This window comes from Convolutriloba macropyga, chromosome 4 (genome assembly GCF_964194025.1).
Source record: "Convolutriloba macropyga chromosome 4, txConMacr16.3, whole genome shotgun sequence".
Taxonomy (NCBI): domain Eukaryota; kingdom Metazoa; phylum Xenacoelomorpha; order Acoela; family Convolutidae; genus Convolutriloba; species Convolutriloba macropyga.
In genome coordinates, this window is record NC_134471.1 from 46705803 (window position 1) to 46731176 (window position 25374).

General features: G+C 37.6%; 1 protein-coding gene across 1 annotated transcript in view; it reads left to right on the plus strand.

Moving 5' to 3' along the window:
- The window catches only part of LOC142337706 (centrosomal protein of 290 kDa-like), a 270490-nt gene that overhangs the window by 105690 nt on the left and 139426 nt on the right, over positions 1-25374 (plus strand). Inside the window, exons 24-26 of the mRNA XM_075387155.1 lie at positions 6013-6145; positions 10357-10572; positions 23782-23940. Of these exons, the coding sequence (XP_075243270.1) occupies positions 6013-6145; positions 10357-10572; positions 23782-23940 (508 nt within the window). The remainder of the gene's footprint in view (positions 1-6012; positions 6146-10356; positions 10573-23781; positions 23941-25374) is intronic.

Consider the following 25374-nt stretch of genomic DNA (forward strand, 5'->3'; position numbering starts at 1 on the left):
GTTGAACAATGAAATGTATACGTTTTTCTTGAATAATAGCCGCACAGCGGTAGCTGGGGCTATTATTGGCCTTCTCTTGGTTTTTTTATTTCGTCGTCAAGAATTTTGTTACGACCATATGACGTCACGACCACTTTTTGGTCATTCGTTCATGCTTATTCAACTGAAACGCGTGCGTTCCTCACTTTGAGATAGACTTTTATTTACTTTAATTCAACGAGATAAGGTCAAGCGAGTGTATATCGCTCTAAATTAAGGTTATTGAAGGTCAACTGATAAAGGTAGCAATAACTTATACAGATTCTTAATCAAAATATAAGATATCAGCCTTCAATGAAAAGACCATTTTTTTTGGTCTTTCCTTTTTACTGTGTTTTTTTAATACTGAAGATCTGTGAAGCTATTGCGGCTATGTTCTGGCAATCTGCCAGTTATATTTTTTCTCTGATGACTCGTTACCTTTACTATGTCTCGAATGCTGAACAATGAAATGTATTCGTTTTTCTTGATTTTTTTAATGATTTTTAATTTTAAAAACCAAGAATGCCTATTTGTTACGGTGTTCCTTACATTGTGTGCGTTTTCTTCACATTCTAGTTTGTATCATTTCAGCTTTGTCCTGGTACCTACATTTTTTTCTTTATTTTTGATTTTTTCAATTGTTGAAAAATTGGATGATTTCAGCTTTTTCTTAGATTTTCGTCATTTCTTTTGTTATCAATTGATTTCATTCAACATAAGGCAGCACTGAGAGTTTTCTGGACAGCCTTTTCGAAAATTTCAGCTGATAACTTTCTATTGCGATTTTTTTCCGGCCCTGGTTTTGTTTTTAAACGATTTTTTGCCTTTGAATTTTATTCTGTTGCTTATTTCTTGGAATATTATTGTTGATTATGTGTTTTCTATAATTATTTTAATTTTCAGTATGAAACCATGTTGTCTAGCACATGTGCAACAAGGAAGAAATATGTTTTGTTTTTGTCTTGCAGTGATTGGAAATCCAATTGTAGTGTTTTTCTGGTTCTTAAATTTGAGCTATTTATCATTCTAAGTTAAATTTTTCAATTCGCTTTGAAAAATTTAACTTAGTTTAAGATTATTATCTGCCGTTTGCTTTCGCGATCTTTTTGAGATTAGAATGATAAATTATTTGAGGGCAGTTGATAGCCCTGTCAGATTTTTCAGCCTATCGGTATTCTAACCATCTTAATTATTTCGGATTTTTCAACGTTACCAAACGTTTTTAATAATATAAAACTTTGCTGGATTTTTTCTCTTGGTGACAGTGGTCTAAATTTCACCAATTTTTAGATCAAATCTGCGGAGGTAATGAGTTAATGGTTTAATACTAAAGGTAATTGCTTCCGCTGCAATTACGGTTTTGTGAAATTTTGATGCTTCGAGTCGCTTCCGGAGTTCTTCGGCTATGTTTTTTATGAACATTTTTGCTCTGCCGATTTGACTCTTCGAGTGACTTTTGACTTTTTCGTTATACGTGATTTAAAATTTTCTCTCATTCACATTTTTAAGCAGCTGAACTCAAAATAGTTTACACTTTTCGCCTTTTTTTAAATAGAAAATTCAATTCCATTTTGCTTTTTCAATCCCGATCCTGGTTATGTGAATCAACGGCTGCTAATTACCGGCAATCTTCCGGGTATGTTTTTAGATAATCCTCTGATAAACATCTGGTGTATTTAACTCCAAAAGAGGAAAATTTGGAAATAACAGGAAAACAGATTGGTAATTCAAAATAAACGCTTATTTGACATTTTCTCTTTTCTCTTTGCTTTACTGTGTTTAAGATGGGAGCCTGTTTTTGTAGAAGTGGTACATTTACCCAGAATTCCATGAGCTCGCCCTAGATTGTCTAAGCATGCTTTCCTTTCCCGTAACGTTTCATTTTTACAGGATTGGAGCATGTGCTGAGATTTCTGGTAAATGTACGAGTTATTTCAAAAATTTTGGTCTCCCTTCCGTGAAACGCGATTCTCCGTCAAAGAAGCCAATATATTTTATGATTAATTGCTCTCGAACAAGTTTTAAGCAATTATTTTAGTCCTGTGGTCTTTTGTAAGCGATTTTTTGCCTGACCGAATTTTCGCCTGACCCATTTGAATTTTCGTGGGCATTAAGGGCTCAAAGATTTTCAGCTCATTAGACCGTATGTGTGCAGTTCACGCAACTGTTTTTGGAAACATAAATTTATTATATGAAGGGCAGTTCTTAGAGTTTGACCCCCCTCTTTGCTCACCCCATGCTTCCAATTTAGACTTTATGTTTGGTGTACACAATAACTGTTGAGACGTAAATTTTTGGTGTGAAGAGCTTTCTTAAAGAGTTTGACCCCACGCAGTTATCCTCCCAATGTCGTATCACACTCACAACTCTGTCCACCCTCTTCCACAACCGCCACCTGGCAATTTTCTCCGTTTTCAGTCCTCCAAACACCGCCCTCCCGCACGCCTGACACCCGCCTCCCTGAGACCACCACTCCACTAAGGCTAGCATCCCTAAGACCGAGCTAAATACTACCGAAGGCAACGCTCGCCGGTCGATGGAGAGCAATTCGCCCGGCGTTAGACTGTTGTGATATTTGTGCTCGTTTCTGTTATTAATGGGCGCACAGCGATAGCTGGGGCTATTATTGGCCTTCTCATATGTTTTTATTTCGTCGTCAAGATTTTTGTTATGACCATATGACGTCACAATCTTTTCGAATCTGCTTTTTGTTTATTTGTTCATGCAATGTCAACTGATGTCGTGCATGGCGTGATTTTTCACTTGGAGCGAGTTTTTTTCTTCATTTGCCTGGTTAAGTTTTTGGTCACGCGTGACATATCTCGCTCTCAAAATTGACTTCCTCACTCCTAAACTGACTTTTCTTTAGTTTAATTCAAAGAGAAGGTGAAGTGAGTGGGTATCACTCTAAATGGTGATTATTGGAGAGCAGCTAATAGAAGCAGCAAAAACGTACAAAATCATAATCAAAATATAACGTCTCAGAATTTAACAAAAAATTTCTCTTTGGTCTTTCTGTTACTACCTTTTTGAGACTGTAAATCTACGAATCTATTGCGGCTATTTTCTGGCAAGCTGCCAGCTATGTTCTTAACTTTGTCACATTCCTGTTGACTTTTACTTTTTAATAGCCACGAAGTTATAGCGAGATTTTGCAGAATTCCGTATAATTTTATAGGTATATGTGATAAGATTTTTGAACTGAGCGTACTTGACTTACATCACCTCGCTCACCACCTTACCCCAGTTAGTACCGACGAGTTTCTTCAGCATGTTGTTCTTCGCCAGAAGTCTCACAAACCTTTCGACAATGAGGTCCGTACTTTAGCAGATTGTCCATGTTGAATTCCACAGGTGTATTGACTGTAGCTCTTGTTTTTGAGTAAGTACTTCAGTGTTTTTGCTGACTTCATTTGCGCAGTTTTTTAGTTTGTCTTTTGTCTAAGTTAGTTGCAGTTGCTTTCTCTGCTAGATTGAGGTTACGCCTGCTCATCTTGGTCTGCCGTTTGGGCAGGTATGGGTTGATCTGGCTTGAGAAATCTTCCATTCTGGGATCCGAAGTCAGTAGAGTTATGCCATTGGCGTATGTGATAATTTCAATTTCTGGGGCTCTTAAGAAGTGCTTCGAGTAGGGTTACCTTGAAAGGTTACTCTACTGAGGTCTTATAGTGTCTCAAGAATATTATCTTATCTTAAGGCTTACCTGACTAACTAAAGTCCTATATCTCTAGTCTGTTAATCTTCTACCTGAGCTTCAGTAGACAGTGCACGGGCCCCAATGCTAAAGTCTAACGTATATCTCAATATAAAACAAGAGCGGAGTAGAGAGAGAGAGAAATATACTTTATTCTTATATCAGGTGTGACTCTATTAGGAACCAACTAAAGAGAGTCTGAGAAGGGAAACAGTCAAACATTCAAGGGAAGATATTTATTCTTTTTTAACCAATCTGAAACGAGTATTTGTGACTTTATTTATTTTCATAAATAAAGTCTTTTTCTCTTTTGTGGATGTCAATCAACATTGACTCCACTCTGAGGAGTGATAAATTGTACGGATTATAGAGGAAGGGCGAAATGTCTCCGCCGTGGGGTAAACCCTGCTTCTCTTCTCCATCCATTTCACCTCGTCATTTTCCGTAAAGGTAAACAGCGCCCTGAGTATGAAAGTACATATCGTTAGTCGGTTTTTTAAAAGCCGCGAAGTGATAGCGGCTGTTATTAGGGACATCGTGATTTCTTACAATTCAAAAAGAATTTGAATCATATTGGGGCGCTGTCTTTTTTAAGATCTGTTCACACATTTTCATGATTTTTAAAGGCATATTGGAGTAGTGATTTTGATCACGACGAAACAGGAAGTGGAGCGGAAAAGCGAGTGATTTTAATGCATGAATTGTTTTCTTTTTAATTTTAAAGTAGAGTGAGAAAACAGTGTTTGAACAAAAAGTTATCGCTAGTGGTTTTTTGTTTAATTGCGGTATTTTGACATGCGGGATATTCAGTTTATCTGATTTTTTTTTTGGAAACGGTTTTCCCAATTCACTCATAGTCCGTTCTAGGTCTAGTTTTTGTTTAGTCAATGAAAGTTAATTGAATTGTACGTCAGGATTTGTCCTGCTATGATTTTTTTTATTCGTCTTCTCCGATGATTCTTGAGACCTGACTTCTTGGAATTGATCATTTCAATTTCAGTGATTTCTACTGCTTTGCAGTAAAAATCTGTGTGAGTGGCGTCATTTGCTCTGCTTTTAGGTCAATCGCGTGACTTAAATCACTCAAAAAATTGACTTCCGAACTCGCTTAATGAACTTTATTCTTTATTAACATTTACTAGTTAAAGGTCAATAGTGTGCATCTAAGTAGTGCCAAACGTATATGCCCTAATTCTTGAGTATTAGAGTCCTGAATTTTGATTTCGAGTATTAAATTTGAAAAAGCGCCATTAGTGTTTTTTCCTTACAGACCGTATGTGTCTCAATAAAAATGACAGTCTGAATCTAACCAAAAAGTCTAGTGGTCTATTAAAGAACTGGTCAATCTGTCTCTCTCATTTTTTCAGTTGTTTCAATTCAAGGCCACAAGCGTCTATCGCGGCAACAAACTAGCGCCCTCAAAAATTATGGTGGTTGAATTCTGCGAGCCAATCACCAGGAACGTATGCGACTCATTTTTTTTTCACCACGGAACTATTACAATGATATCTTTATTTGGTGCAATCGTGGCTGAACAATTAAACCTCGATCAGAGACCCAGATTAACAACGCTTTGGGTTGCATTTCTTCTTTTGGTCGTTTAAACCTCTCGTTCGGCGATACCAGTTAATAATAAGACGCTCCCTTCTGTTTGTGTGAGCAGTGATCTTCACGCAACATGCAGTTTTATGCTCAGATCATAGCATCTCTTGTCATTCTTATCGTGGCTGAGCCACGCATTGCACAAATTAAACTTGCGACGTAAATTGTACTTGTACTGACAACAAGACAATTTTTAAGACTGACGGTACGAGCGAAATTGCTACAGGATTAAGTTGTAACCCTAGGAGACGAGCAATTTACATTAACTAAATATTAACAGCGACGGTTTCAAATTAACACATTTAGAAATAACGTTTCATGTTGTGAACCTCAGTGAAAACTTCTGTTTTACACATTTTCGATGTTTTTGGCTAAACGTTAATTTTCGGGGGAAATCATCTTGAAAATGCTTTCTTTTCACGCGGGTGGAAAATTAGATGACATTGACGAAAAATTCAAATTTAGGAGTGCAAAAATGTCAGCTATATAGGGAGGGGGTGAGCGGAGGAGGGGTGTGAAAATATAGGCAACTTATACCACAGACATTGCTTGCTGCAACGTATGAGCTTCTAAAAACTTAATCAGTCAAAACCTCATTTTACTTTTCGGGTTGTTAAAATTTATTAACTTCAAAGTCCTTATTTTTTGTGCTATTTTGTGCCTGATACTGACATAGGGTTGTTTTGGCGCTTCAGGTCCATTGCTGAGCAGCGGGAGGCTAATGAGAGAGAGTTGAGTGACATGCGGATGTTGGTGGTGGATCTGCAGAAGGACTCAGACAGTAACAAGGCCATAGGGAAGTTACACCACGACAAAGTCAACCTTCAAGTATGTATGCAAAGAACGAGATAGGAGAGAAAAGTTACTAAATAGTTATGTATATGAGCATAAGGCTAGCTGAATGTTTCAATTCCCTGTCTCCGTGAAAAGGGATATTATAGTTGCAACCAGATCCGTTTGTTTATTAAACAGAGGGAGAGCGGTATTGTGCAAGTTCTTGTTATAGCTGCGAAGCTGTAAGCTGAGCGGAGCTATATCGCGGTGCTGTTGTTTTTTTTACAATTCAAAGAATTTGAATTGTATTTTGGCGCCCTTTTTTAAGGATCTGTTCACTTTTTCATGGTTTTTGAAGTCAAATCGGAGTGATGAATTTCGTCACGCCGAGACAGGAAATGGATTGAACAAGCGAGTGGTTTTACGGCGTGACATTTTTGGCTCTTATTTTGAAGTAGAGTGAGAAAATGGTTTTTGAACAAAAATTTGCTTTCTCCCTAGTGTTTTTTTGTTTGAATTGTATGTCAGGACTTGTCCTGCTATATTTTTTAAGATCTGTTCACACATTTTCATGAATTTTGAAGTCAAACTGGAGTAGTGGTTTTGGTCGCGCCGGAACAGCAAGTCGAGTGCAAAAGCGAGTGATTTTGAGGTGTGAATTTTTTTCAATCTTATTTTTAAATAGAGTGAAATATCGGTGGTTGAACAAAATTTCGCTTTCTCGCTAGTGGTTTTTTGTTCACATGCGGCATCTTGACATTGATTTTTACCGGTTTTCCTGTTATTTCCTGTTATTATCTGTTATTTTTCTAAGTGGCATTCCTAGTTCATAGTCCATTCTAGGTCTAGTTTTTTGTTTGGTATTCGAATTGTAGGTCGGGACTTGTCCTGCTGTGTTTTTTGTTTCATCGTCTTATACTCTTTTTCGTTCTACATTTGTTCACACAGCAAAGCTGAAAAGTCAAAATTTCGGAATGACTTTTTTCTCTAACTAACGGCTTTTGCGCGCCTGACGTCATTTCTCGCTCTCTTTAGCCAACGTTTTTAGCTCATTTGCGTGATTAGATTTTGATCATACATGAATTTTGCACTTACCTCACTCAATAAAATGAATTTTGCGCGTTAAAACTTTGATTAAATTTAATTTGAAGTTTAAGGTCAAAGGAACTCATATGTTTAATAAAGGTCCGCAATGAAAGGCTTCTACGCAATGGGATTTAAAAAGCTTTAACTTGAATGCTTTTTATATAGCTTTGTTTGAGCGGAGTCGATAACGTTTTCAACTTATATCTGTACCTGTTTCTATCTCCTTTTATACAGCACGAAGTCTGTTCTTTCGCAGCTCTTCCGGAAATCTGCCGGCTATGTTTAATTAAAAATGGATAAGTTGTTTTTAATAGTCGCCGTCAGATTCCCAAAAGCTATTATCTAGACGCTCCTTTTTGCGACTTGAGGAGTATTGGAGAAGCGTCTTTTTAATCAATTTTATTGGCGTAAATTTTAAAGCATGAAACTGGAGAGTCGATTTAAAAATTTTTTTTTTTCATACCGCTAATTTAGAGAGAGTGAGAAATTGAGTTGTGAAAGAAATTTCATTAAGTTTTATATCTGCTCTCAAACAAAGATTGCAGCAATTACATTATTCCTGTGGTCTTTTTCGGCATTACTTTGCTTGGCCACTTTTTCGTGTGATCTATTTGACTCTTCATCCTCAAAAAAGGCATAACAGGTAGCGATTAGAGGGCGTCATTCAAGTGGCCGAGCAGCTCTCTTGGAGCCTTACGTCTTACTAGTCTCTTAAGTATGCAATTGACCAAAACTGTTTTAAAGAAAAAATTTCGAGGTCCGAATGGGCGTTCTTAGTCTTAAGTTCACCCCCATGTCTTAGCCCCTCCCCCTTCCCTCCGTCCACCCTTCTCCAACCCGGCGATTTGGACCCTCCTCTCGTCCAGTTCTCCCCCAACCCAACCCCCATCACTTGATCCATCCCCTCACTCTGCTCACAACCATCTCATGCATCCCTAAGCTCCCGCTGGCTGCTGCCGAAGCCCACCTCTCGCCTGTCGTTTACACCTCGAGCAATTCGCCCGACTGTAGACGGTTATGTTTTAGCAGTTTTTTTATAACTATTATTTTTTTGGTTTAGTGATTTGAGCAGTCTTTTTAAAGTTTTAAATTTTAGCGTTTTTATTCAGGATTTTTTTGCCCACTGTTTTCTTTCATTACTTACATTGGGAATTTGATGGAGGCGTATTGCTTGAAATTTTTTCTAGTAATTTTATTGCAGTTCTGATCATATAAAACAGTTCTTTTGTTGATATTTTTGGTACAAAACGGCGAAATATGAAACAGGTTTGTGGGCTTGTTATGCGTTTTAATAGCCGTCGTCAGCCTCTCAAACAGCTATTTTTAGGCGCCCTCCTTTTTTAATCCGCTTTACCTTTTGAACACGTTTTTCGTTTTACCTAAGCCACGATTTTCACGTTTGACTTCTGACTTACTTCACTCTGTTTATGTTGAATGGATTTTGAATTCTTTCAAGCATTGAATTACGTAATTTAGTGGATACGGTCAATGTCGAAAGAGCAAAATGAAAAGAAACGGGATAAACCGATAAAGCCCAGTCATAAAGTCATAGCGATTGCTAGCTGATAATAGTATTAAGCTTAATACCCTTCAGTTTAGAAGCTGTAGTAAGTATGTTTAGAATCTAAAGTAAAGTGCACGCTGATGAATTAGAACAGTTTTTGAAACTTAGGAAATCTTTTTGTCAATTTCTATATCTTTTTCTGTTTCAATCCCGATGTACGTCTAGCGCATCAACGGCGGCTATTTTTTTCTATTGTTCTATATGTTCTGTTGTTGCGCCAGCTCTTCAATTTTCTTTGTCACTGAAGAGAATTGTTTTCTGGTTTCATTTGCTTTGTATTGTTTAAATAATTCGATTTTAAATCCTAGAAAATTTGACACTGTTTTATTAATTTCGCTGATTTTTGGGGCTTAATAATTCATTAATTGTTCTTAATTTCCTTTGAAAATTTGCTGTGATCTCTTTCGGGGTACAGAGCTTTTTTGAAAAGGTTGTTTTTTGCAGAGGCAACTCTTCGAGTGGTAGTAGTTTCCGAATTCTTCCTACATGTTTTTTTAAAGCCGCTGTCAGCCTGTCAACGGCTATTATTTAGGCTCTCTGCTTTTTAAAATTTGTTTTAGGTTTCGGTCACGTTTTTCGTTTTTACATTAGTACACTTTCGATTTCTGACATAGCTTACTCACTGTTTCAACTGAGTGTATTTTAAATCCATTCACTCAATGAATTACGCCATATAGTGCTTATGGTCAACGTTCGTCTGACCCATTTGACCTTTCGGCTACAGAAACGGGAGAAACAGGTAATACTCCGATGACATGATGCTTTCTTAGAGCCTTGCGCCTTATTATTCTCTAAGAATGCGATTCACCAAAACTTTTTTAGACAATTTAATGGTGTGAAGGGCGCTTCTAAATCCTTAAAGTTTGACTCCCCTCAGTCACCCCCCTCACCCACACCCGCCCTCCACTCATCCGCCTCAACACACCCCCAGTACACTCCCTACAGCTGACGGTTTGAACCCCCCTCCCGTCCAGTCCTCCCAACCCTACTCTCCTCATCGCTTGATCCTCCCCCTCAGTCTTCACCCCATTCTATCATCTCTAAGCCCCAGTTGGGTAATACCAAAGCCAACCGCTCGCAGGCAGTTAGAACAATTTACCGGACGTTAGTCCTTCATTTTTAACGAATCTAATGAAACTGCGAACCACATTAGAACACTTTTTGACGTACAAACACTTTAGGCAAACAATTTTTATCACTACTTTTCTTGAATTGTTTAAATTTAAACGTCGGTCTGTAGGGTCATCTGCGGCTATTTTCCGCCAATCTGCCGGCTATTTGTGGATCAAAGAGGCTCTTTTCTTACTTTTTTGAGAAAGATCTCAGGTTGAGGTCCGCGACCAGTGGCCTGGGCAAGAGAATTTTCAATCTGGCCAACAGACTGGTCTATACCCACTTTTCGCTCTGGACCATCCTGCCCGCGACTCGAGTCCATCTGTGCAATACTTGTCATAGCGGACATCATCCTGGGCAGTAATCAATGTATCTCAGTTTTTCCGACTTTGGTGGGAAGCTAGCGTTAAAGATCAATTGGTTATATGAGTTTCAGATTTTTTGAGTTCCAGTTCTAACTATGAGAGATTGAGCACTATCCATTAATGTGCCTGTATTTCAGAACAAGGAGGGCATGTTGTTGATGCAGCTTCAACAGAATCGAGAGAAGTTGGCAAAGATGGAGGCACAGTCTCTCAGGTTTGAACAAAAGATGGACGAGAAGGACAACATCCTGTACCACGCCAAGTTGGAGGGAAGAAACAGGTCGATGCACCTCAAGAACATGATTCAGGATCTGCGCAATAAATATGCTGGATGTTTGCCACTAGAGAAACAAGTAGGCTCTTTAGTAGAAACTAGGAAAATTTCATCTAGATCATTTGGCATGATGATACCTTAACGTTTCACACGCATTTCATTGATGGAAGTAGGCATCCCGATAATTTTAATACACAATTATGGAAAGTGCGAATGTGTTTAATTCCTCGTAAACGAAATTGGTAGAAGTGGTGCTCTTTTTTATAGCTGCGAAGCTGTAAGCTGAGCGGAGCTATATTGCGGTGCTCTTGGTTTTTTTACAATTCAAAGAATATGAATTGTATTGGGGCGCTGTCTTCACACATCTGTTCACACATTTTCATGATTTTTAAAGTCAAATTGGAGTAGTGATTTTGGTCACGCCGAAACAGGAAATGGAGCGAAAAAGCGAGTGGTTTTGCGGCGTGCATTTTTTTCGCTCTAATATAAAATTGAGTGAGAAAATGGTGTTTGAACAAAAATTCGCTTTCTAGCTAGTGGTTTTTTTGTTCATATGCGGCAATTTCACTTTGATTTTTAACTGTTTTTTAATAGCCGCACAGCGATAGCTGGGGCTATTATTGGCCTTCTCTTGGTTTTTTTTATTTCGACGTCATGATTTTTGTTACGACCATATGACGTCACAGCCACTTTTTGTTCATTCGTTCATGCAATTTCAACTTAATTGCATGTGTGACGTCATTTTTTCGCTCTTAGTGGAGCGAGTTTTTTGTTCATGCGCGTGATTAAATTTTTGGTCACACCCTTCTTACCTCACTCTCAAAAATGACTTCCTCACTTCGAAATTGACTTTTATTTACTTTAATTCAAAGAGATAAGGTCAAATGGGTGTGTTACTCTAAATGAAGGTTGTTTGAGATCAGCTAATAGAGGCAGCAATAACTTATACAGATTTTTAATAAAAATATAACAGATCAGCCTTCAATGAAAAGACGAATTTTTTTGGTCTGTCTTTTTTACTGTTTTTTTTGGACTGCTGATCTACGAATCTATTGCGGCTATTTTCTGGCAATCTGCCAGCTATGTTTTTGTCAATTTTTGATCATTGTTTTTCTAAGTGGTTTGCCCAATCCATTTATAGTTCATTCTAGGCCTAGTTTTTTGGTTTTAACCAAATGTCTACTTCTCGGTAGTGGATTTTTTGTTCACACGCGGCATTCTGACATTGATTTTTTTTGTTTCATCTGATTTTTTAGATGGTTTTCCCAATTAACTCATGGTCCGTTCTAGGTCTAGTTCTTTGTTTAGTCAATGAAAATTCTTCGAATTTTACGTCAGGACTTGTCCTGCTATGTTTTTTTTTGTTTCGTCGTCTGACGCTCTTTTTTCGTTTTACATTTGTTCACACCGCAAGCTGAAAGGTCAAATTTTTAGAGCTGTAAGATGAGCGGAGTTATATTGCGGTGCTCTTGGTTTTTTACGACTCGAAGAGGAGTATTGGTTTTAAGGTTTTTTTAACCGGAACTACTATTCGTTCAGACGATGTTTTGGCCTAAAAGTGAAAGTTAGTAAAATTGCCGTGTGAACTAATTTTTTCTTAGCGAGAGAAGTTTTTTGATCATGCGCTGTGTGTTTGGTGAATGACTTTTTGACATTGAAATGTAGTTGACTCAATGGCACATATAGATAACCGTTTTTTCGTATAAGTGTTTTTTGCTTTTAATTTGATTTTTTGTAGAAATGATTTTCAGTCGATGGTATATTGAATTGTAAACCTCGGAAATTGATAACAGTGTTTGGCAGAGCCTGAAAATGCGTCTGAAGTTCAAAATTGGCACATATTTCTTGATTTTTTAGTTATTTTTGGCTTTTTTTCTATTTTTATTTTCGGATCTTTCGGCCGTCTTTTTGTCAAAAACCAATTAATATGGCAACTTCCCTTTGATAATTCATATACTCAATGCCTCTTTCTACCTCGATATATTTTTGTTTTTATAGAATTGTACATATGCTAATCCGATTTTGGTAATTTTTCCAATTTTTCTCAGGTTTTTTTATTAGCCGCATAGCGATAGCTGGGGCTATTATTGGCCTTTTTTTATTTCGTCATGATTTTTGTTACGTCAATATTACGTCACAGCCACTTTTTTTTCATTCTCTCATTTAATTTCAACTGAATTGCATGTGTGACGTCATTTTTCGCTCTTAGTGGAGCGAGTTTTTTTGTTCATGCGCGTGATTAAGTATTTGGTCACACTTGACTTCAAAAATGACTTCCTCACTTTGAAAATTTATTTACTTTAATTCAAAGAGATAAGGTCAAATGGGTGTGTGGCACTCTAAATGAAGGTTATTAGAGAGCAGCTAATAGAGGCAGCAAAAACTTATACAGACTTTGAATCAAAATATAACATCAGCCTTCAATGAAAATACGAATTTTTTTGTCTCTTTTTACTATTTTTTTGACTGCCGATCTACGAATCTAATGCGGCTATTTTCTGGCAATCTGCCAGCTATGTTGTTCGTATTTTGGTTTTATTTACTAGGAATGTTCTTTTTGTGCAACATGGGGGACTGTAGTTTCGTTTCAATAAATATTCAATCATGTTTTTGCTTCAACTTTTTCTCATAAATGCAGTCTCAAAATTTTTTTGACCATTTTTTTTCCAACTGTTTCAATGTTTTCTATGTTTGAATGCTGCTTTTTTGTTCTGTTCAGGAGGATGGTTCTTTGTCTTGGATGACTCGTTGTCTTTTCTATGTCTCCAACGCTGAAGACTGAAATGTATTCGTTCTTCTTGATTTTTTAATTTGTTTTTTACTTTTCAAAAATCAAGATTTGGTCTTTTTATTAAGGTGTTCCTTACATTGTGTCCATATTCTTTACATTCTAGTTTGTACCATTCTAGCTTTTTCCTGGCAGCTACATTTATATTCATTATTTTGATTTTTTCAGTTGTTAAAAAATTGATTGATTTCAGCTTTTTAGATTTTCGTCACCTCTTTGGTTTGCAATTGATTTCATTCAACATAAGGCAGTACTGAGAGTTTTCTGAAAAGCTTTTTACTAAAGCTTCAACTTATTACTTTTTATTGCAATTTTCTTCCGGCCCTGGTGTTGTTTTTAAACGATTTTCTGCCTTTGAATTCTATTCTGTTGCTTATTTCTTTTCTATGATTAATTAATTTTTGTGAAATAGTATGAAATCTTGTCTAGAATATATACAACAAACAAGTATGTGTTGTTTTTGTCTTAATTGCAGTGACTAGAAATCTGATTGTAATGGTTTTCTGATTCCCAATTTTGAGCATTCTTTTAGACATTTGAATCAAGAATTATTTGAGGGAAATTGATAGCCCTGTCAGTTTATTGGCTGATCAGTACTTTGGCCATCCTAATTAATTCGGGATTTTTTCAACTTTACCAAACGCCTTCAATATAAAATTTTGTGGCATTTTGTTTCTGTTGGTGAGTGGTTTAATTTTCACCAAATTTTAGATCAGTCCTGGGGAAGTACTGAGTTAATGATTAAAAACAAAAGGTAATGGCTTCAGCTGCAATTACGGTTTTTTTGTGAAGTTTTGATGCTTCGAGTCGCTTCCGGAATTTTTTCGGCTATGTTTTTTTTGTTTCGTCGTCTGACGCTCTTTTTTCAATTTACATTTGTTCACACCTCAAGCTGAAAAGTCAATAACTTTTTAACTTATTTCTGTATCTGTTTCTATCATACGGCACGCAAGTCTATTCTTTCGCAACTATTCCGGCAAATGCTTGCTATGTTACGCGTTTTTTAACTAGTGACTTTTTGTCTGATCGTTTTTTTTTTCGTCTGACGTTTCGTCTTCCAACACGGGATAAACAGGTAAAGCCCGTAGGGTATGAAGCGCTCTTAGAGCCTTTCGGCCTACTTGATGCTAAGTATTCGATTCACTGAAACTGTTATGGAGACATAAATTTTTGGTTCTTGACCTCCCTCTTTCAGACCCCGGTTTCCAATTTCAACCCTTCAATCACTTGACCTCCAATCCCCCCGCTGTACTCTCGCCACACCCCCTCAATTAACGTTAGTCGGTTGTGTTTTGATTGGTCGGTGGTACTTGGGTGCATTTTTGGGGCAGCATCTACCAGGACGCTCCTACCAGTGGCTTTGTAGGTTATCACTCTTTTCTCACTACAACTCCAGTTAGTACCTGCGGGTTTCCTCAGCATGTTTTTCTTCGCCTGAGGTTCCTCACAAACCTTTCGACAATGAGGTCATTACTTTAGCAGATTGTCCACGTTGACTCCCACAAGATCTTAGGTGTATTGACTTTTGCTCTTGTTTGTCAGTAAGTACTTCACTGTTTTTGCTGACTTAATTTGTCCAGGTTGTTAGTTTGTCTTTTGTCCAAGTTAGTTGCAGTTGATTTCTCTGATAGATTGAGGCTACGCCTGCTCATCTTGGTCTGCAATTTGGCCAGGTTCATCTGACTTGGGATGTCTTCCATTTTGGGATCCGAAGTCAGTAGAGTTATGTCATTGGTGTATGTGACAATTTCAATGTCTCCTGGGGGTGTGAGGATTGATAACATGTAAGGTTTAAAGAGGATGATAACACCATGTTTCCGCTGGTCCGCATTGGGAAGGGTGATAGGTCGTTATCTGTCTTGAGTCTTAGCTTTAAGTTTCAATTAGTTTGGTTGCTCATGTTTTGTTTCAGGTTACACAATTCAAGCAAGAGTATCATTTCCGGTTTTACAACATTTCATCATTGTGACTCTACTCGTTACAACTTTTGGAAACAAATCAACTTACAAAAGGCGGTAAAACACAATAAACGTAAGAAGTTAATCTCTAGCATTAACATCCTCCGGGCCCACAAAACCTAACCCTAACCTGGTTTTGGGTTTGGGGTAGACATGCATAAGTTTTACTGCTGGTCTGTTTAATTTGCCTAAAGCGGTCTTAACCTCACATGACCTAGCTATGTTGTCGGGGCCGGTGAAAGTCCGTGTGACTCGTCCCAGCGGCCAGATTCCTCTTGGTGTAAACTCTTCAAGAAGCCAGACAACATCATCCACTTCCAAAGCTGCTTCACGAGACGTCCACTTCTGTCGTTTGTTCAGCGAAGGAACATACTCGGTTAGCAGCCTCTTCCAAATCTGCTGAAGTCTCTGCTTCACCTGTGTCCACGCCGAACTCTTCAAGGTAAGTGTCTCGTTGAAAACGGCTCCTGGAACATTGCAGAAGGGCCTTCCAAGCAAGAAGTGGTTTGGTGTAAGCGGGTTGTCGTCTTCGTGGTTGCTTCTCACGTGGGTGAGTGGACGCGAGTTGACAAGACACTCGGCTTCACTGACGATCGTGGCAAAGACATCTGGAGTGAGTTTTGCGGAACCAAGGTTCAAGAGAAGAGCTCGTTTGACACACTGAACGAGTCTCTCCCAGGAGCGCCAAAATGATAACACCATGTTTCCGCTGGTCCGCATTGGGAAGGGTGATAGGTCGTTATCTGTCTTGAGTCTTAGCTTTAAGTTTCAATTAGTTTGGTTGCTCATGTTTTGTTTCAGGTTACACAATTCAAGCAAGAGTATCATTTCCGGTTTTACAACATTTCATCATCGTGACTCTACTCGTTACAACTTTTGGAAACAAATCAACTTACAAAAGGCGGTAAAACACAATAAACGTAAGAAGTTAATCTCTAGCATTAACAGAGGAAAGGCGAAATGACTCCGCCTTGGGGTAAGTTCAGCCTTTGTTCTCCATGCATTTCACCTCGACATTTTCCGATTACGGAAACCGCACCTGACGATATGAAAGTATCCACCGTTTGAAAATTCCTAGGAGTTGGCTTTTGGATAGATCTTTTAACAGCATGCTGTTGTTTACTGATTTCATTGCAGTCGTAATATCTAGAGCTACCATTAACGTAAAGAAAGAAAGAAAGAATTTATTTCCCACGAGTACAAAATATAAATCAATTAATTATAATTTATAAAGAGACTCGGAGGGGACAGGCAACGGGACTATGTGTCCTCAAAATCCTGCCCTTCGTAGTTGAACTTACTTGTGTGATAGTTGAAAGCTCAATAGTAAAAGAGAAAAAAGTGAGAAATTAATTTTTTTTTGGAAATTTTTTTTCATCAGTTTTCTGTTCTTTTAATGGAACATCAACCAAGAGCTTAACCATGGACGACTAGTAACTGCTATGGTTGTAGACGAGCCTAAATTGAGGTTACAACAATTTTTTTGAAAGTTCAGAATTTCTCAATTTGCAACAGAATCGTAAAATTTTTCAAAGAATAGCCATATCTGCTGAAATATTGGTCCTAGAGGGATCTTTCTTTTTCACCAGAAAGCCAACTATTTTTGGGTACTCCTGTAGCATGCAGGCATGGGATATGGATTTTTTTGGGTACCTATAAGGAAAAAATATGTTTGACCAATTCGTCATTATTGAGAATATAGAAATCTTTCAATTTATGATAAAAATTACTCAACTGTTTTGAATTTAGGTTTTCAACATTATCTAATAGGTTTTGTTTGTCGAGGCAGTTGAACAGCTTTGTAGCACGGTTTTTTACTGATAGTTTTTCAATTTTTTCCTTACAAATCGGTTCATGAAGGAGATTCAGGGAGTCATTTCTGGTGAATTTTTTCTTATTAAAACAAAACATATTATTCAAGAAATTTTCTGAATGTAAGCCATGAACGGAGAACAAACTTGAGCAGCTCATAAATATGCAGATCGTACACGGTTAGGATCTTATGCTTGACAAATATATCTTCAGAATGATCAGAGCGCCTACGAAAATAAATAAATGTTAATATTTTTTTCCGAAGTAGATAATTTTTTGACGCATTTGAGCAACCGTAAATTAATACGCCATATTGAACTATTGCATTTATGTTACTTTTGTTTTTTCTTATGAGTAATTTCCGCGGTACATAATGTCTAAGCTTCGAAATAATCCCACACTGTTTTCCTAGTCTCTTTTTCACAGAATCAATATGAGCAACAAAAGATAGTTTGGAATCTAATCTTAAAGCAAGATACTTACATACTTGTTTAAGAGAAACTGGTCAATTATTTGTAGTAAATGATGGAATGGAAGCACTTGTGTTTTTATTCATTTGTACAGTTTTTTCTACAAGCCAACAACTTATCTCTTTCAGATCTGATTCAATTTGATTCCTATTACAACCTATTGAGGATATATTTGTGTCATCGGCAAAAAGAATTATATCAGTATGTTTGCAACTCTCAGGTAAGTCATTAATATATATTATGAACAACAAAGGTCCAAGTATTGATCCCTGTGGAACTCCACAAATCACTTTTCTCCAATTCGATAAATGATAATTTATTTCAACCTTCTGGTATGTGTTTGCAAGTTATGATTGAAACCACTTCAAACAATTGCCACGAATATCATATCTTTCTAACTTCCGGAGCAAAATTTGATGATCTATTGTATCGAATGCCTTTTTGAGGTCAAGGAAGAAACTTAAAACTGGCAATTCATTACAATTTCTAATTTTTTCAATAAATTTTATGAGGGCATCAATTGTACTATGTTTAAGTCGAAAGCCAAATTGTTTTCATGAGAATAGTAAATGCTCTTTAAATAAATGGTATACTTTGTTGTACATAACTCGCTCAAAAATTTTGCTCCAGATACTCAACCAAGATATAGGTCGATAATTTTTCATCAGTTTTATCACCCTCTTTATGAAGTGGAATGACTTTAGCTTCAGCGATCTCTGACTTGTTATTTAGTTCACAGGGAAATGGAGCGGTAATATCCGAAATGATCTTTATCAAGATATTACTCAAATTACCTAGACCAGATGATGATTTATTATCAAGTTATTCATGATGCTTAGGATTTCCTCATCGGTGGTTTTATATAAGAGCATGGATTTTTTATTACACTTGATTGATATCAATCATTGGTGCATCTGGTATTTTCGAGGCAATCTTCTTACCAATATCTGCAAAATAGCCTTTAAAAGAGTTAGCAGTCTCAACATTTGTCACGTTTAAACTAGTTCTTGATTCGAGAAATGGTACATTTTTACTCACTTGATTTTTATCGGAAAAATCATCAAGTAATTTGTATGTTTGTCTTTAGTCTCCTATGCAAGATTCAAAACGATTTGCGTAAAATCTTTTTTGGCAATTTTGACTGAATTTTCAAACTTGGCACGTAATCTTTTGAAGTTATTTAAAAGTTGTTTCTTGTACTTTTCCATTTACGATGAGGCTTGTTTTTATGCGTTCTTAGATTTTTATTCTCTTTGGACACCCATTTTGGATTCTTGTTTGATTCATTTTTGAACGTTCTGAAAGGAGCGAATTCATCGGTTATCTGAAGAAAAAAGTTTTGAAATTGATAAAGCTGCATCAGCATTAACCGCATTCAGTATTGTTGTCTTATAGGCATGCAAATAATTTTTCAAATCCGATTTATATCGACATATTTCTAACATTTTTTAGGAAAGACGTATCACGGTATATGAATGTTGGACTAACATTGTAACTTCTTCGCCATTTAATTAAGACTGGATAATGATCTGAGAAACTTAGATGTTCAAGTACAAGGCATTCGCCTGATGTAATATTTTGGTGGATTATATGATCTATACAAGTTATGGATGAACTTGTAACTCTGGTTGGAGCGGGTTCAAATAAATCAAATCCATTTGAAACTATTGTGTTTTTGTAATTTTTTACTAGTTGATTTTCTTTGAAAATATCGATGTTCAAATCACCACACATTATAAATGGAACTTTTGTTGATGAAAAGCTTTCCATTAATATAACCATTTTCTCAATGAATTCGGTTTTGTTATTCCTAGGCAGATTGTAAATAACTAGTACTCCAAACATTTCATCACCCTTACATACATCAGCCATTAGTGCTTCATCCAAATTAGTACTTATTTCTTCCATCAACGTGTAATCATTTTTCACTTGAATCGTTACATCACCGCCTCTAGAGATGAGGCTTCTAGCTTTTAGTTGATTATAGTCATGAACTAAGTAACATTTTGGATCATCATTTTCTGTTAACCAAGATTCGCTTAGACATAAAACAGAAGGAGGAGACTCAAGACCTAGTATAAGTGCTTCCAAATTGTCCAGGTTCTTTTTTTATGGAACGTACGTTGATTTGCATAATAGTTACTTGATTGAGTTCCTTTTTCGGCATCCCGAAACTTAGTATTTTTATCAGTTGCTTTTATTCCTAAATCAGTATCAACATTATCCGTAACTCTTTCCTTGGTAACTTCCTTCAAAGCCAGCACTAGCGCGGGAACAAGACTTTTCACAATATCATTCACCATGTTGGGATTGTTATCAGGCGTTTCATCGCTCTCCATTGCTGGGCATATCTGCATTCTTTTTCGTTTCACTTTGAGTAACGGTGCTCATGGGTTTTCGGGACAAATTATGCATTTGCATGAGCGTATTGATACATTTACCAATTTCAAATACCGCTTTGGGTGTTGTAGACTTCTTAGAAAGACCAGGGGCAACAAAATCACGGAGTTCATTAGTTGATTTAACTTGAGCAGCATCTGCATTGGTTTTAGGCGTAGACATCTTGTTTCCTAGTAAAAGTTAGATGTCCCATTTGTTTTGCTTCAGTTTTTACTTCCCGGTCTCTCGGAGGTAGACATTCTTCAATTTGTACGGGTCGTCTTAATGAATTGCTTATGCCCTTGAGCCAGGTTCTTCGCCATATTAAATCACGGTGCTGGTGATATATAAACTTCACGATTATAGGGGCGTTCGGGCTTTGGTTTAATGGGTGACACGCTGCTAGGCTGGTGGAGTTGAATTTTAGTTGCAAAATCTGTTTGAAGAGAAACATAATGCTTGATAGTGCGTCACCTTTGCATTCGACATTGTAGAAAATTAGGCACAGTTTTCTCGAGTACCTTTCAAGTTCAACAATTCGCTCATCCAGTTTGTGTAATGCATTTGTTTTGATGTTCATCATATCTCTCATGTGTCTTTGACTCTGTTTAAGCCTCCTCAGTTCACCGTCGTGATTTATTATCATTCGCATCATTTTTCGCATAAATTCTTTCATCGTCGAACCCACATCATCGTCATCATCTAGTTTTTCAACTTGTCCGCAATAGAGTCAACGTCAACTTCAAAGCATTCTTCAAGATCATCAAATTCCATGTTCGTTTTCTATTTTAATAAGTTTATCACAACAATTGGGCTAATAATCCAATAACTGACCGCGAGGAACCTCAAGGTAGCCTTTTGCGATCAACACAGCGAGGGGGGAATGTAAAAGACCTCAGTCTTAACGTCTTCCACCGAGACCTCAAGGTAGCCTAATCTGGAAGTACAAAAAGACTAAGAGTAACTTACTTTACCAGGTACTGCAGATACACCGACAGTCGTTCGTGAGACACTCGTATTTCTTCAAGTTTCCGCGGGAGTTGAACTCTTTGCTGTACTTCTTGTATAACACCTTCTCCTTGATGAGATTGCGCAGGTTGTTTAGACCGTCTTCGTTTAAGTGAAGGAGGTCCTTCTTGATGAAGCACCGTGCACCTGTTAATTTTTGTTTGACGGACCTGTAGTTCCACTCTACTTTACAAGCCTTTTTGGGTTTGCGTTCAGCTATGTCCTGTAAGAGGTCCTTGACGGCTTTCGATCTTGTTTTGTTCTCGTCACGTTCTGGCACTCCCAGCACGACGACAGAGGGTGCTCGGTTGCAAAGGAAGTTTGCGAGCTCAACAATATCGTCTACTTCTTTTCTGGCAGGAGTAAGGGAGGGTTCAGTGAAATTGTAAAGGTCGTTACCTCCAATGAACAGAATTATGATGTCAAACAGACCAGCTGGGGGGACGTAGTCGTAGGCGTGTCTGACTGAAGCACCTGGTAGGGAGACGATATTGAGGTTGCCTGCGTCCAGGTAGCGTGCCTGAGAGTCTGCAATCAGGAGGTACTTCGTCGATGATGTTCTGGTGACGTGATATCTGGACTTCTTCCTCTCTGACATTCAGGACCTTTTCTCTAAAATCCTCCCACGGGTCGCAAAGGTCGCAAGCATTACAAATCTATCTAATAAGTTTCTCACAACAATTAGGCTGTGCGGTTGTATTGCCGTGGTTGGTTGAGGCAAGGATTGATCTTATGTGTGATACATTTGCGCGCTTTGGTAGTCGATCTATTTTTCCTAACGCCGTGTTGATGATGAGCTAGCTTGATGTTAGCCTCAATGTGTGAAGTAGCGTTTTGCGGTCAGCTTTGCGATTGTAGAGAAAATCAGGCAAGCCCAGTCTCTCTGGTCCATTGTACAAACCCCGGCCCGACGCCTTGTGCTATTTGTCACCGTAGCAACTGGAATCAATACGGCGTCTGGTGAGGATGGATACACCTGAATTGCACCAACTTACAGTCCATAGAGCAATGGAACACCAAGTTCGACTGTAAGCGAATTGATGCTCTGTGCGACAGCTACAACAAAAACAACATTGAAGACAAAGAGGCAATTGGCCAAAGCTTTTCCTGGTCAGGGTCTTTTCCTGGATTGTGGAGAGAGGGATTATTGGTCCTACTTCCCGAATCTGGGAACTGATGGCATGGTAGTGTAGACCATGATCACTAGGTGGTGAAGAGCTTTATGCTTCCTGGTTTCCCGATCCGCTGGTTCAACTTCCTCGGTCGTCAACCGTGTCAAGAGAGTCGTAGCGCGTTTGTGTTCTTGTACGCTTTTGCATTTTTTAACTGATATCAGGAGAGTTGGGGTGGCTGCTTTATATTCCATCTGATATCATCTATCTATAGGTTTGGCTTCGGTCGGAAGAATAGTACGTCTGTATCTTTTTTTAATGCAATATTTTTGCTTGACCTTTTTGCTCTAGAACATTCTTTCAATTTCACTTCTCGAGTGACTTTTTTGAAGTTTTACTTCTGGATTTTCGAAAGACCCAAATTGCTCTTGTCCGACCTTAGTTGTTTATATTCTTTTTGCGTTTTTGGTAGCTAAATTTTGTTCCTGCGCAGCAATTTCAAAGGAATTGTTTAAATTTTCAAAAAAAAAATTAGCATCTGTATATATTTCTAGTTTAGATTATTCTTGTTTACAGTTCATTGATTTTGTTTGTATGTGCGCGCTCTTTAATAGCCGCAGAGTGATAGCTGGGGTTGTTATTGGCCTTCTCTTGGTTTTTTGTTTTGTCAGGATTTTAAAATTTTTGTTCTTTCGTTCATGCGTGGCGTTATTTTTCACTCTTAGTGGAGTGAGTTTTTTTTTGGTTCATTCGCTTGAATAAGGTTTTGGTCACACGTGTCTTACCTACCTAATAGAAGCAGCAGTAAGTTATACATATTGTTAATCAAAATTGACCATCTCATCGTTTGAGACTGCAGATCCACAAAGCTATTGCGTCTATTTTCTGCAGACACATCCGACAGAGTAGAAATTGATGCCTTACTTATTCCAGTGGTCTTGGGTTCAAACCTTGTCGTACGAGTGCAATTGGAGCAACGTTAGTCGGTTCATATTTGTGTTTGGATCCAGTACGTGCAGCGATAATGTATGTAGTTCGGGTGCCATTGATTTGTTTTTCCCAGGTGGAATAAACATTTAACCCGATGTTAGTTGACTGTTCTCAAAATACCGAAAATGCTAAGCGTTGCTTTACGGTTACCTCGATTTTTACGATTTTTTTTCCAAAGTACTCTGTTAGTAAATACTCCTAGATTAGGTATGTCTTGCATGTTTTTTATCTGATCACGCATTTTTCGATTGGCGATGTCAAATTGAAAATGTGATTTTAGTCGTAATATATATCCGATATGTATCCGATAAAAATTTTAGTCTATCCATAAGTACCATCAACAATAGTAAAATAAATTCAACTAATTTTTTTCGAGAAATAGAAATATACTTTTCATAAGCGTGACTTAATTTGTCAACCTTGTTAGTTGCGAGTTTTTTTTTGCGTGATTAGTTTGACTTACCTCACTCTCTAAATGACCTATTAAGGTCACTTCGGTCTCTCTAAGCCCTTTTGAGGCCAATTAAATGGCAACTGCTTGATGAAGGTTGGTAAAGGTAAGGCCGAGAGAGTGAAACAAAGTATGGAATTTGAATTTGAGGAAATTTTTTTAAGATAAGGAGCATTGGAATTTTAATAGTTTTAGGGATTTGATCGACTGCATTAATTCAGTCCAATTCCTGTTGGGTAGCTACAGTGTACGGCAGATAAATCTATTTTGCAGCTATTTGGGCTGTCTGATGTTTCTTATACATGATTTATTGTGCTCAGGAGAAATTCTCGGATGCGTTGTACAGTTTGCACGAGGAGAGAGGCAGACTGCAAAAGGAGGTCCACGAAGCAGAAGTCAAGAGGATCTCAGCTGAAGACCAGCTGCTCAAAGTGGACCAGCAGCACAAGGGACTACAGGAACTCATCTCAACACTCAAGGTCATTGCGTCTTTAAGTCGTCTGTTACTCATGTAGATTTTTTTTGGAGTTTTCAAATATTTATTATTAGAAATTTCGATACATGTAACTAAATCTATTAATAATAGCCATTTTTTCTAATCTAGTTGCATCAAAATTATGACCCCCCCCCACATTACAGCAAAGCACGTGCCATTACATGGTTACATATGAAAAAATATTGGAAGTGCTGGTGGGGGGCAAATAATATGTGGGGGGGGGGGGGGGGGGGGGTATGATTTGAAATTGATCATATGTTGCAATAATGAGCAGATCGCCAATGAGTTCATGACGTTGCAACCCTTAGAATGAGATCTGACTGCTATGTTTTGTCAATTTAAAAACCATTTCATTCAATTTGTGGATTTATGTGCGTTGTTTGTTTTTGGTATAGGTTTTTGAAGCGAACTCCGATCTATGCTCAGGTGTTGAAATGTTAGTAGAGATAGAATTTAGTTTCGTATCGATTCAAGGCAGTGCTCTCTGAGCAATCCTCGCGAATATGGAGCGCTAATAGCGTACAATGGCTTGTAATCAGAAATGAAGTGAAGTACGCGCAGTTAGAACGCAAAACATGTGAGAATAAACATAATAGATCAAGGAGCGAACCCGAGCCTGAAGTTGCCTGAACCAAGACCAATGCTCTGATCTCATTAATGGTGAAGTTGTTCACTAAAAAGTGTAAAGATAATTTTCACCCAAACGCCTTATGCTTGTTTAATTGCTCTCAAACAAAGTAGCAACTATATTAGTCCGTGTCTTTTTGTATGCAATTTTATTTATTCATTTAACGTCTGGAGGGCGTTAAGTTCTCTTAGAAGCTTTCGGCTCACTAGACTCTAAGTATGCAAAATTATGTTGTGAAATGCGGTTCTTGCAGAGGCTTGAATCTTTGAAATTTCTAAGTTTGTTCATTAGAGATCTATTTTTTTTGGTTATTTTAAATTTTGTTAATTAGTTGCTTAACGAAATTTGTTGAGTTGCTTAACGAAATTTGTAGCAATTATACTAGTCCTGTGGTCTTATGCTATTTTTCGCTTGTCCAATTTTACTTCGTCCTCAAAAACGGGATGAACAGTAGCGCCCGAGGGCATTAAGTTCTCTAAGAGCCTTTCGGCTTACTAGACTCTAAGTATGCAATTCAACAAAACTGTTTTGTGTTGTGAAGGGAGGTTTCTTAGATTTTGAGGTTGACTTTTAAACCTAGATTTCTAAATTAGATAATAAATAATTTAAGCTAACTCTTAATGAATTGATTAATAGCCGCATCAGCAATTCCAGGCGGCTATTATTGCGCTCCTAATTCTTTTTACCGTCTAACAGATTTTTCTTTTGTCTTACCCTGACTTCTTGGAATTGACTTTTTCAATGACTTCAGTGACTTCTACTGCTTTGCAGTTTAAATTTGTGTTCGTG